Source organism: Dryas octopetala, chromosome 3, assembly GCF_963921425.1.
Source record: "Dryas octopetala chromosome 3, drDryOcto1.1, whole genome shotgun sequence".
In the NCBI taxonomy this organism is placed as follows: Eukaryota; Viridiplantae; Streptophyta; class Magnoliopsida; order Rosales; family Rosaceae; genus Dryas; species Dryas octopetala.
This window is the reverse complement of record NC_141368.1, coordinates 11,915,361-11,928,366: the sequence shown is the minus strand read 5'-3', so window position 1 is coordinate 11,928,366 and position 13,006 is coordinate 11,915,361. Positions and strand designations below refer to the sequence as shown.

At 39.0% G+C, this 13,006-nt stretch overlaps 2 protein-coding genes across 2 annotated transcripts; one reads left to right on the top strand and one right to left on the bottom strand.

Moving 5' to 3' along the window:
* Window positions 1–292: 292 nt before the first annotated feature.
* Window positions 293–3,592, bottom strand: LOC147290925 (uncharacterized). Its single transcript, XM_086235680.1, has 4 exons — window positions 1,954–3,592; window positions 1,704–1,834; window positions 1,502–1,577; window positions 293–1,413 (listed from the first exon to the last, which is right to left on the bottom strand). The coding sequence occupies exons 1-4, from the start codon at window positions 3,590–3,592 to the stop codon at window positions 293–295; spliced, it is 2,967 nt and encodes a 988-aa protein (XP_086091806.1).
* A 3,652-nt stretch (window positions 3,593–7,244) lies between these two features.
* LOC147290924 (nitrate regulatory gene2 protein-like) lies at window positions 7,245–12,978 on the top strand. The gene is made up of 4 exons (XM_086237545.1): window positions 7,245–8,596; window positions 8,868–9,052; window positions 9,983–10,206; window positions 11,941–12,978. The coding sequence occupies exons 1-4, from the start codon at window positions 7,354–7,356 to the stop codon at window positions 12,725–12,727; spliced, it is 2,439 nt and encodes an 812-aa protein (XP_086093671.1). The 5' UTR covers window positions 7,245–7,353; the 3' UTR covers window positions 12,728–12,978.
* Window positions 12,979–13,006: the final 28 nt, after the last annotated feature.

Below are 13,006 nucleotides of genomic sequence, written 5' to 3'. Positions count from 1 at the left end.
GAAGATTTTTAAATTTCGACAAAAATTCGACGGAAACGATGGAAATTATTATCAAAATACGGAAATTTTGAATGAAACTTCACAATATGTTTATTTAACATATTATCTACTACATTGATAAAAAACATTGAAAAAAACCAAATTATATGGTAGGTTTCATGTGATATATGATGAATATAATGCGCGCTGGAGGCAAATACTGTTAAAAAAATGCTTCACTAATTAATAATTACTTCAATAACACCTCAATTTTATTTTTACTATAATATTGCCACATGAATTACAAAAGTAATCAATACCACATAGAGTTTCTAGGAGGTTCAAAATTTCCGCTGTCTTCAGTATCATCATGTCCAGAGTAGGTGTACTGTGAAGAATAATCATCCCAAGATACTTCTCCAGCATAATTTTGCATGTAATTGCCAACATGCCAACCATATGGATCAGGAACCTGTTGTGGTTGAATTTGCCCATAAGCATACTCATTTGAAGAGGTTGTCTCTTGTTGTGCCAATGAGTTACTATCAGACTCAACCAAGTAATGCAGATGTGGTGGGTAGAATATTGGAGGGTTTTGTCCATAATTGTAATTGTCACTTCCTACCCCCATAGAGCCAAAAGTGGTGGATAATGAATCCTCTTCTTCTTGTGCCAAACTCTCATGACCTCTTTGTCTGCGACTATAGTCTTTTCCTATGGCACCAATTCCTGGTCCGGCACGCCTACTCCCATGATCCTCATCTTGTGTTGCATGTGTATAGTGTGCTTCGACAGAAAATGGGCTCATATACTCTTGAGAATGTCCAGTGACATCTTCATTTCCACCACCACCACCACCACTACCTCTACCACCACCACTACCTCTACCTCCACTGTTGGTAGGAGTGCCCGATCTTGTGCTAGAGTTGCCTGATCGAGAAGGATTAGTGGGAACTGGCTCAGTACGATGTGTCGACCTTGTTTGCATAAGGTCATTCAAACTTGTAGTAGGGCTCACCTCCTCATTTAGAACTCTGTCCACATTGATACCTTCCTGACGTGCTTGAGCTGCAATATCAGGGTCTGGATTGCCTGCATCATCATCTAAATGGAGGGGCCTAATCCACTGATAAAGCTGGTTTTCCTCCACATCATCATCCCCTATAGCAGCATCATATATATCCAGCGGATCATATTCATCAACGCGATCCTCCTCTGCTTTCTTATCTCGAAGTGCAAGCCTCATATTATAGTAGCAATATACCATTTTTTCTAACCTACTATATGAGAGCCTGTTTCGTTGTTTGGTGTGTATGAGTGCGAAAGTGCTCCAGTTTCTTTCGCAAGCTGATGATGACGCCGTTTGTGATAAAACTTTGATGGCTAACTTCCTCACAGTAGGCGCATCACTCCCATACATGATCCACCATTCACCTGAAATGAAAAATTTGTTTGTGTAAGTGTAACTATAAAAATAAATAATTAAGTTAATCTAACTAATACAAGTAAGATGTATACTCACTAGGAGACATTCGTGATCTAGCGGCCTTTGCAGCTCGCTCTCCGAACATTTTCCGGGCATCTTTAAAATAAGTTAACTAGATACAAATACAATACAAATTATACAATATCAATCAAATATATAATTTAAGACAATCAAATTCTATAAAGTATTAATATTTTTCGTAAGGATTCTTATGGGCCTTATGGCAAATTATTTTTACCTCATTTCCAAATTGGCCAACTTGTGGTGAATCGGGATCCAATTTGGAGAATACGTTGTGCACAGCCCGAATAAGTTCACCATCATCTCCAACGCCAGGTCTATACTGATAGCGAGGATTCAAATAATAGGCTGCAATCATGCATCAAGTAAATATAGAAATATATAATTAGTAATTTAGTTCATTAATTGAAAGCTAAATCAATTAAAAAAAATGCGGAACCAAAATAACAAATAAATTATTGGGTTACCTGCTGCGTGCAAATCGTGTTGTAACGTTTTAAACCATCGATCATTGATGATTTTTATTACCCACCGTGCACCCTGTTTTTTTTCTAGTTCTTCCTTCACGACACGCATTAACTCATAAATGGATCCCATTGTAGGATACACTTCTGTGTCCACAATACGTAAAACTACGTAGAGAGGTTCAAACAGACCGCACACCTTATGCACCTGTTGCCAAAAAGAGTGATCAAGAACTATATTTTCAACGGTGATGCCTGCATCTGAACGCCGGAAATTGCTACGACCCCAATCATCACTGGTGAACAATTGCTTCAGCCCCATCATCTTACCATACAAACTATCCAATGCAATATAGTTTGTAGCAAATCGGGTGGCACCAGGACGAACAATATCTCCCTTCGTGATCTCTCGCATCTTTGCCAACAACCAGTTATGGTTGTAAATATAATTCGTGATCATTCTGGCTTTTTTAATCACATTAGCAACCTGCTCTTTCTTCCCCATCTCTTCAAACATTAGATCAATGCAATGTGCTGCACACGACGTCCAGTACACATTGTATTTGTTCATTAACTTCTTACCTGCTTTGACAAATGCGGAACCATTGTCGGTCACAACTTGAACAACATTCTCCTCTCCAACCTCCGTGATTACATCCTTCAGTAGCCCATAAATATATTTATGATCCTTTATGCAATCTGAAGAATCAACGGACTTAAGGAATACCGACTTCCCTCTTGAGTAGGCCATGAAGTTAATGATAGACAGTTTGGTTGGACCTGTCCAACCATCGCACATGATTGTGCAACCATAAGTTGCCCAATCAGTCTTCAATTTGTTAACATGCTCTTGCATTTCTTGAAACTCCTGGTCCAAAAATCCGGTGCGTATCTGATAGGGTGTTGGAGGTTCCACTCCTACTCCTGCCTGTTGACATCCTATCACCAAATTTTTGAAATGATGAGATGCTGCTTTTGAAGGAGGAACATTTTCATATATGAAGAACTTGCTGATCAAGCGTTGCATCCCATCTTTGATTGACCCTCCAGAAAAGAGATTTTTAACACTCTTTTGGCGTGCTTGAGCTGCCTTGTACAAGCTTGGTGCCACTGGAGGTGTTGGTCGTGAATCTCGTGATTCCCTCATGCTTGATGCTCTTTGCATCTGTGCACCACTACTAGACCCAGAACCTTGTCCCCTATTTGGGACTTTATGTGAGTGTTCTCTCTCCCATTCTGCTGCTCTAGAGGCTCGAAGTGCAGATCGAAATTCTCTTCGCTCTTGAGGCCCCATATCATCATTATGATCTTCATCATCATCATCTTCATCATCACTCAGCTCAATCTGACTTTGTCCTCGAAGCTCTTCTCTGATCTCTTCCATCCTTTGTATTTTTTTGCTTTTTTGGTGTTGTTTGTGTTGCATCCCTGCAATGATGAATTGTCTCACTTCTGGTGGGACACTATTGCATCGTTGCACATTGTGTCCAGGATCCAAACCACTAAGGTGGTATTTTAATCGTGTCACTCCAGCACCCTTCATTACAAGGCCACAATATTTGCATACTGAACCTTGTCTGCTACCTGGTAATGGATCGGCATGATCCCAAGCTGGATCACGTGATCTCCCTCCACTGGCCATTGAATCCTAAATTCCTAATAACAAAAAGACATACACAGTAACACAATAACAATAACAATTAAATTCCATGTTAATATCATATCAGTATACCAAGAAATTAATATCATATTAGTTATTAACTTATTACTAATTAGTAATTTCATATCATATTCATATTACCAATTGGCAATTCCATATTTCCATATTACTAATTTGTAATTTCATATCATATTACCAATTTCATTTCCATATTACTAATTTCATATTAATTATTAATTTATTACCAACTCCATATTAATTTCACTAATTTTAAATTACCAATTCGGCAAATCCAATACATGATACATATTAGATGCTATTAACAAATCATACAAATTCCATATTAATTATTAACAAATCATACCAATTCCAATTCCATATCATATCATATCACCACTTTCAACTTCCATATCAATATTTATATATCATACAAATTACACAAATCATACAAATCAAAATCAACCTAAAATTATACAATCAATTCCAAAATTATACAATTAAAGATTCAAAATTAACCCAAAATCATATAATTATACAAATCAAAATCAACCCAAAATTATACAATTAATTCCAAATCTATATAAATCAACCCAAGATCAATATAATTTACATATAAACCTAAAATATGATATTGATTAATTGATGTTAGATATACTTAGATATACTCAAATCAATTTAGATATACATATACTCAGATATAAATTATAATCATATAGATCAATTTAGAGTTTTAGATATTTTGACTGTCTAATATTATAGTAATATCTATTACTCAAAGTCTCAAATACACAACTACTCACACACACACGAGACTTCGCACAAAGCTGTGAGTCAAAGAGTCAAAGACTTGAGAGAGATTGAGACTTAGCCAGTTAGCCACCACAAAGGCACAAACCGATTTCAGAAATTTCAGGGGGGCAGGGGGCTAAGCTTCGAGAAACGCCGGGGGCTTCGAGGTGGCCGGAGGCTTCGAAGGGGCCGGATACGTCGAGAACGGCGCTGCAAGACGGAGAAGACGACTGTGCAGGTGTGCGCCGAGCCGCCGACAGAAACAGACGACTGCGAGGCGAGAGAGACGACGGCGCTGTAACAGACGACTGCGAGGCGAGAGAGAGCCGAGAAGACGGAGGATGCGGCAGATCGGGTTTGAGATCGAAGGTGTGCGCCGAGCCGCCGACGACTGTGCAGGTGAGGGATTTAGGGATTTGTGAATTTGTGAGATTGTGAGAATGTGACTATGTGAGGCAGTGAGGACTGAGGGATTTAGGGTTAGGCTGTGTATTTGAGCGAGGGTTAGATGGGTATTTCCGTATTTGAGATTTTGAGCTCGGTACTGTTACAGTGAAAGGCTGGGTTTTGGATCGAAATTTCGACGAAATTTCGATAAATTTCGTCGAAATTTCGGCGAAATTTCGATCCAATTCAAAAAAATTTGCTTGCGGGTCATTCGAAATTTCGCTCGAAATTTCGGCGAAATTTCGGCGAAATTTCGAATATTTCGCCGAAACTTTCCGAAATTTAGTCGAATCCGTGTTAAAATTTCGGAACCCCTAAAAAACGAAATTTTCGGCGAAATTTCGCCGAAAACTTCGAAATTTAAACCCTTGGATCTAAATCATTTATTAGAAATGTAGGGGTTATAATTAAAGCAATAAAAGAATCCCAATTTTTGACCTAAACAAAATTTAATGAATGTATTTAAGACATCTATTGATGCGGCCAAAACAAAAAACATTTATTGAAGTCTGAAGACTTACCAACAGCAATCCTACTTCAAGCAGTGAGCAATTCTCCTATACGAATAAAGATAATGTGCACAAATTTTTTTATAAGCATAAAATGGTGGATTAAATTTCAATAGCCAAAACTTTTTTTCCAAAAAATAATAATATGAAAAACTTAAAAGATTCATCTTAGAACTCAAACGTGATATCCATTTATATAAGAAATGTTCCAGTTGCTCGAGCGACTCTTCATTTATTTTCATCTTATTTATACATGCTTTTCTTTATGTTTTTAATAATTGAGTATAGGGCTTAGGGTTATGTTTTAGGTTCTTAATCCTAGGACTAATGCCTTAAACCTAGGGCAAATGCCTTAAACTAAAGTCCTAAATCCTACTTTCCAAGCTAAAGTAATATATTTTATACTACATAGAAAACAAAAATAGAAAAATTGATCAGCTAAAACAACCACTCATAAAAATGAAAGGACATTTCTATAATTGTTCAAATTAGTAGTGCGACACCGTTCGAATTATAATCAATTTCATTCATTTCTAATACCAAATGAGCTGTAAGTACCAAATTAAAGATAATTTTAAGTAGCAAGTGCATCATTTAAGCAAATACAAGATAGCTTTGCATTTAAGTACGAAGAAAATTTTATGCCATTGAGTTTACGAAATTGGAAGAGTTCACAATTTAGTAATAAAGTCCAACACCAAGCCAATAGAACATGCCACTGGTAGTGACTCACTTGGACTCAATAATCAACTCAAATGGGCCCACACAATTTGGTGAAGATCCACTCTGTCTTCATCTTCCAAACCCCCAAGCCCCGATGACCCTGCAAAAGCACCAAAAGCCAGCCTTCTACACCACTCATTCAATTAACAGTAATACTATACTTGTCACATTTTTATACCACAATTTCATATCATTTTACATGGTATTCATACATTAAACACTAAAAATTAAAAATAAAACTTAAAAAAAAATATATATTTTTCCAGTAAAGTAATGACACATTAAGTGAAATACAAATATAAAAAAAAAATATAGGACAACTAACATTATTGTTAAACTAATCAACAAAACAAACATTTCCACAAATTATAATTAAAAACCAAGTTTAGCACTGCCAGTCTGCCATTTGAACTTTTGGGATCTAATTCTTGTTAAATGTTTTTCACGTTATACTTTCAGATTTTCAATTTTAATTACTAATTAAAAAAGAAAAATTCTTTTGATCAATGCTCTGTTGGCTATCAGACTTATATTGGATTGGGAAGATGTAGTTGTCGGGTTTCAAATTCAAAATCTCGTGCTCTGATATTATGTTAAAGCCAAAATATGATAAATATCACATTTGAAATTAATTAACAATAAATGAAGAAGTTTATAATTTTATTTACAACATAACATTTCAAATGACAAATGTTGGTATTTATATTCTCCACATTATACTTACATGTAGTCAAATTAAGCCTAATACGTGAATGAATTATTCATCTTAATAACATGTTAAAATTCCTGGGCTTACAATATTTCTATTTTCTAACTTTTTTTACAAAATTGCTCCAAAAAATTTAAGCAGTTGGATGTGAGTTTAGGACTGTTTTATATTCTAACACTTTCTATAAGAGAACATCTCCTGCATTTACATTACTAAAAGACCACTTTCCCTTTTGTAATAAAGAGCCCACTTTTTTTTTATATATATACAGATATACTCTTTCATAAAAATAAATAAATAAATAAATCCCGTATAAATTTCATAAAAAATAAAAAAAATAAAAAAGCACAGGTAGTCCCCAACAGGCTACAGACAACAGTCCAAAGTTTAACCACTATAACTTCTTCTCCTTTCTCACTCTCACCGCTCCACTCTCTCTTTTCACACACACACACACACACACAGCTCAAACCACCACCACCACCACCACCACCACCACACCCACTTGGGTTCCGATTTTCTTCTCCTCATTTTTTCTAATTTTCATTATTATCATTCTGATAATCATGGGTTGTGCAGCGTCGAAGTTGGACAACGAGGACACAGTGCGGCGGTGCAAAGAGCGGCGCCGCCTGATGAAAGACGCAGTCTTCGCGCGCCACCACTTAGCGGCGGCTCACGCCGACTACTGCCGCTCCCTCCGGCTCACCGGCTCCGTCCTCGTCTCCTTCGCCGCCTTCGAACCCCTCTCCATCTCCGACCAGACCCCCGCCGTCTTCCTACACCCCCCACCACCTCCCTCCATCTCCTCACCCACCAACACCATCCCGCCACGTGTCCCACCATCTCCCGCACCCTCCTCCCTCCACCGATCGCCACCGCCACTGTCCCCCACCCTCGCCAGCTCCAAGCTCCCCCACATTCTATCCTCTTCTTCTTCCGCCTCTGCTCGCCACCTGTCCCATCGCCGCCGAAGGCCTCCGCCGCCGCAAAAGCCGAAACTGCCGCATATATTATCGGAATCCAGCCCGTCTTCGTCTCCGCAGAGCCAGAAATCGAATTTCACAGATGGGTTTCCATTTCCAACGGCTTTTCAAGCGAATTCGACCTACTCCGAAACGCCGTCGCAGGCGTCGTCGATGTGGAACTGGGAGAATTTCTACCCTCCATCGCCGCCCGACTCCGAGTTCTTCAACCAGCGAGCTCGTTCCAAACAATCCCACCATCAAAACGCAGAAGACGATTTCGAAAATAATACAGAGACCGAGGCCGAAGAAGCTGAAACCGAAACCGAGAGATCAGAGTACGATTTCTTCGTCAACAACGCAAAATCCCAAACCCAAAACACCCACCACCAGAAAAAGCACCACGAGTATGCTCAGTCTGAGAGAGAGGAGGTCCAGTGCAGTGAGTGGGGCGACCATGACCATGACCATTACAGCACCACGAGCTCGTCAGACGATGAAGATGATGATGACAGGGACTCGAGATCCGAGATGGGTACCCGGTCCAATTTCGAGCAGTCGAACCGGGCCGAATCGGTGGCTCCGCCGGTTCAGACTCAGCAGCAGCCCAAGTATGCGGCGAGGAGTGCGAGCAAGTCGGAGGGGTCGGAGGGGGGGAGTACTTATAGAAGCAGTGAGATCTCCAACATGAACATGAAGATGGTGGTGAGGCACAGGGACTTGAAGGAGATTGTGGAGGCGATTAAGGAGAATTTCGACAAGGCCGCCATGGCTGGAGACCAGGTCTCGGAGATGCTCGAGACTGGCAGGGCCCAGCTCGATCGGAGCTTCAGGCAACTCAAGAGTATGTTTTTTTTTCTTTGGGACTGGTTTTTGAATATGTTTGGTTGCAGGGAAAATTTGTGGGAAAAGTTCAAACTTTTTTAAAAAAGTAGGGAATGGGATCATCATTTAATTCATTTGGGAATTGGGTTTGGTTCTTTTTATCAAATTACATGGAAAATTTATGACATTTGAGGATGATTTTGTTTCATACAACTTTCCTGCATTTTACATTTGGGTTTTGAATTTCGTTTAAAAAGAAATTAACTTCTATAGTGGGTGTAATTTTACAGAGACAGTCTACCACTCCAGTAGTGTGCTGAGCAACTTGAGCTCGAGTTGGACCTCAAAACCGCCACTGGCGGTTAAGTACCGGCTCGACACCGGTTCGCTCCAAGAATCGGCCGGTTCGAAAAGCCTCTGCTCCACGTTCGAACGCCTTTTGGCTTGGGAGAAGAAGCTCTACGAGGAAGTGAAGGTAATTCATTCATTCCCTCTTTCTAATTTTCATTAGTTAATTAAATCATTCTGTTTGTTTTATTAAATAAATCTAGTTAGACTTAACTACTTAAGACAGAAGGGTACCCATCAATGCCAGTGTTGGTACTTGGTAGCGTAAGTCCTCCGAAGTTTTTGACCAAAAGACCATATTGACGAAAATGCCCATGTTCGGTGATGGGAGTAAAATAAACCGAAGTTTTTTCCGGGGGTATCTTTTTGGATATAGCTGTGATTTGGACGGCTGTCAGTCTTTGTACCTTTTGCCCTTTTGGCAGCAATTAAGTAAATTTTGTATTGTTGGTGAAAATGACTCATATGCCCCCCACCACCCCTTGACAGCCTGTGAGATTGACAAGGACAACCTGCATTTGTTAGTTAATGAAACCATGCTTAAATAGACCGACCTGTCTTTGTAGGCTACTACACTCCTTTGATAAAGAAAGTGGATGCACTTTTTGGTACCTGGAAAAAAAAAAAAAAATCTACTGCATTATTGGCTGCCAAATATTGACATCCTCACTGTTATAGCTAGCTTCTTTATCCTTTGCTATGTCTATTATTACATTTATGAACACTTTTTATTAAAGAAGGGCTTTTCACTAGGAGAAAATATGCATCTTCTGTCATTTTCTTTGTTTGCAATATCTTGAATTTTTGTTAATATGGATGCACCTTCAACTATTCATGCCTTTTTAGTGCAAATATATGGGAATTGACCTAGCAGGGTGTTGCTGTGGAAATATGGTAATTTCTAGAATTGAGTGGTAAACATGGAGTTGCAGCAAATGATTGGGTTGAGGGTCATTTGCCCGGGTTGGATTTGAAAATAACTGTTGCATTTATGGAAACCCTGTGGTTTCAAATTGGTAAGCACTGATGCAGGCAATAAATTGTTGATGACTTTTAGGCCAGAGAAGGTGTCAAGATTGAACATGAGAAGAAGTTGTCCGCGCTGCAAAATCAGGAGTACAAGGGGGAGGACGAAACCAAGTTAGACAAGACAAAGGCTTCGATAAAGAGGCTGCAATCACTGATTCAGGTCACATCTGAGGCCGTCACAACCACCTCAGCTGCCATCATTAATCTTAGAGACTCTGATCTTGTGCCTCAGCTTGTTGAACTGTGCCATGGGTAAGCATCCTCCCTTTTGATTAAGTTAATAAGATAATTCTTCTTAATTCTTATGCACAAACCATGAGATATATGCATTATGCAAAAATCCGCTTTGCAAGGATGAAACACTGATATCTATAATAGTTCCGTTTGGTTTAGTAAGATCCTTTTTTCCCATTTTTTTGTTTTTTTTTGTTTTTTTTTTCAAAATAATGGTAAGTAGTTGGAAAATAAATTTAACTTCTATGTGATTCAGTTGTTTGCAATAAGTCATTCAACTAGTGACCAGTTTTCATAATCTGAAATCATGTTATTTAGTGCTTGCCTCTAGGATATCACATGTTAGTGTGTGCCCAAAAGAAAGCACAAACTACATGGTTGAGATTTCGAGCAGTGAATCTTTCAAAACATATATTAGAGAATTATCACAATATGGTGTACTTAATGTAGCATATTTAATATTCTCTCATGTCTCGTAAAAAAAAAAAAAAGGATATTCCCTCATGTGAAAAACGCTAGTGTACATCATTGGCCTTTTGACTTGGTAGTTGAAAACATTATGAGTCACTGCTCTGTCGTGCCACTTGCTTCTTCCCCTCTGTAACCACATGTGCCTTGTCCTGGACTGTCCTAATTGCTGGCTACCTCTTAAAATTTAGACAGTGGCCCCAAAACTGAAAAATGATTCTCCGGTGGTTATGTTTCCTCTGATCTGCAGACCCTTTTGGGAACAGTTATTATAGGGGGGAGGGAGTTAGGTACATTGGACTTTAACTATGATATGACCCTCCTTTGTCTGTATCTGGATCCATTTCTTAACTAAGTCAAGAACATTATTATTGCTTCGAACTTTGATTGTATATCAATTGGTGTCATTATGATAAAGTGAAAATGTAAGCATCATGATGTTTGTGGGATCTGGTTTAACATAAATTACCAATAGGTTCTACGTAGTGCCACTGTACGCTGCTAATATCCATATTTTCTCACGTGTGGGTCCATTGGCCATGGTAGCTTCCAGCTACCTAATAATCCTTTTGAACTAAAACACAAATTATCTAACAGTGTCAGAATAGTTACAGTAATAATGGCAGCAATAAAGAAGTAAACAAATGAATATATATATATATATATATATAAATATATAAAAAAATAATCAAGTTACTGGCCCAAAGACCAAACTATTGGGAACTTCAGGACTTACTAGAAGTACCCCTACTCTTCCGAGTGGAATTAAATAGGGTTTCAATGGACTCAAATTGTGCAGCTATAGCGCAGATTGTAGTCTTGGTTCTGTATTTACTTTAGCTCGAGGTGGACATACTTATTGCTCTCTGTGCAGTTTGCCTTAAAACTTTATGCTAAAAGAAATGAATGAGATGAGGGTAGGTAAATTTTATGTGTTAGGTGCTCTGTTAATAATAAAGCTCAGACTTGGACATTATAAATTTTTCTTTCTAGTAATTACATTGACTGAAAAGAGGCATAGGCATTCAGCCCTGGTACAGAAGTATAAAAACAAGGACAATCTAAGGTGGAGTTGAAAATTATTAACTTTAGCAGATGAACTTTTCATGAAAACCTTATCAGTGCATTGTTACCGACATATTTGTGGAGTTGTAGAATGCAGTAGTTGAATTCATACAATGAGATGGTTTTACCAAATAATGGCTAGTTCATATGATCATGTGATACCTTAGCGGTGACCTGAATTCGAAATGTCCATTTATGTGCTGGATATACTGAGTGCAGGTTTATGTACATGTGGAGATCAATGCACCAGTACCATGAAGTCCAGAACAACATTGTACAACAGGTTAAGGGACTTGTGAACCTGTCCGCCAAGGGTGACTCAACCACAGAACTGCACCGGCAGGCAACCCGTGACCTTGAATCAGCTGTCTCTGCCTGGCACTCCAGTTTCTGCCGCTTAATAAAGTTCAAACGGGACTTCATCCGATCTGTTCATGCTTGGTTCAAGCTCACCCTTCTTCCTGTAACCAATGACACCTTGAATGGCAACAGGGAACTTTCTGAAGTATACTCCTTCTGTGATGAGTGGAAGCTTGCACTTGAACGTGTCCCTGACACAGTGGCTTCCGAGGCCATCAAGAGCTTTATCAATGTTGTCCATGTAATCTCTGTAAAACAGAGTGAAGAGCTCAAGATCAAAAAACGCACTGAAACTGCATCGAAGGAGCTTGAGAAAAAAGCTTCTTCTCTCCGGAACATTGAAAAGAAGTTCTACCACTCCTACTCCATGGTTGGTATCGGGCTTCCTGATTCAGGACCTGACAACGGACAACTCTTGGATGCTCGAGACCCACTTGCTGAGAAGAAAAATGAACTTGCATCCTGCCAGAGGCGGGTTGAAGATGAGATGATGAAGCATTCAAAGGCAGTGGAGGTGACGAGAGCCATGACACTAAACAATCTTCAAACAGGCTTGCCAGGGGTTTTTCAGGCACTGACCAGTTTTTCTGGGTTATTTACAGAGGCACTTGAGTCAGTTTGTACTGTTTCCTACGCCATCAAATAGATGGATACATAATTTTGATGCCTTCGTTTTTGTGGTAAATTGGAGTTTATTAGAGCTGGGATTTTTTGGCGGTGGGCTCATATTGTTGTTAGTATTCTTTTGGGGGTTTCAACATGTATATATTATGGAATTTTGTGATTTTGCACTCCTTTTTGTTTCTTGGGAGGAAAGAAAATGTCTGTACAGGAAACTGCTTAGATTGTTGTAACCCGAGCTTCGCTGTTTTCAACATACGAATAAATATACGCACGTGCTTTGCTTCTTTTGTTTTCCTTTCAT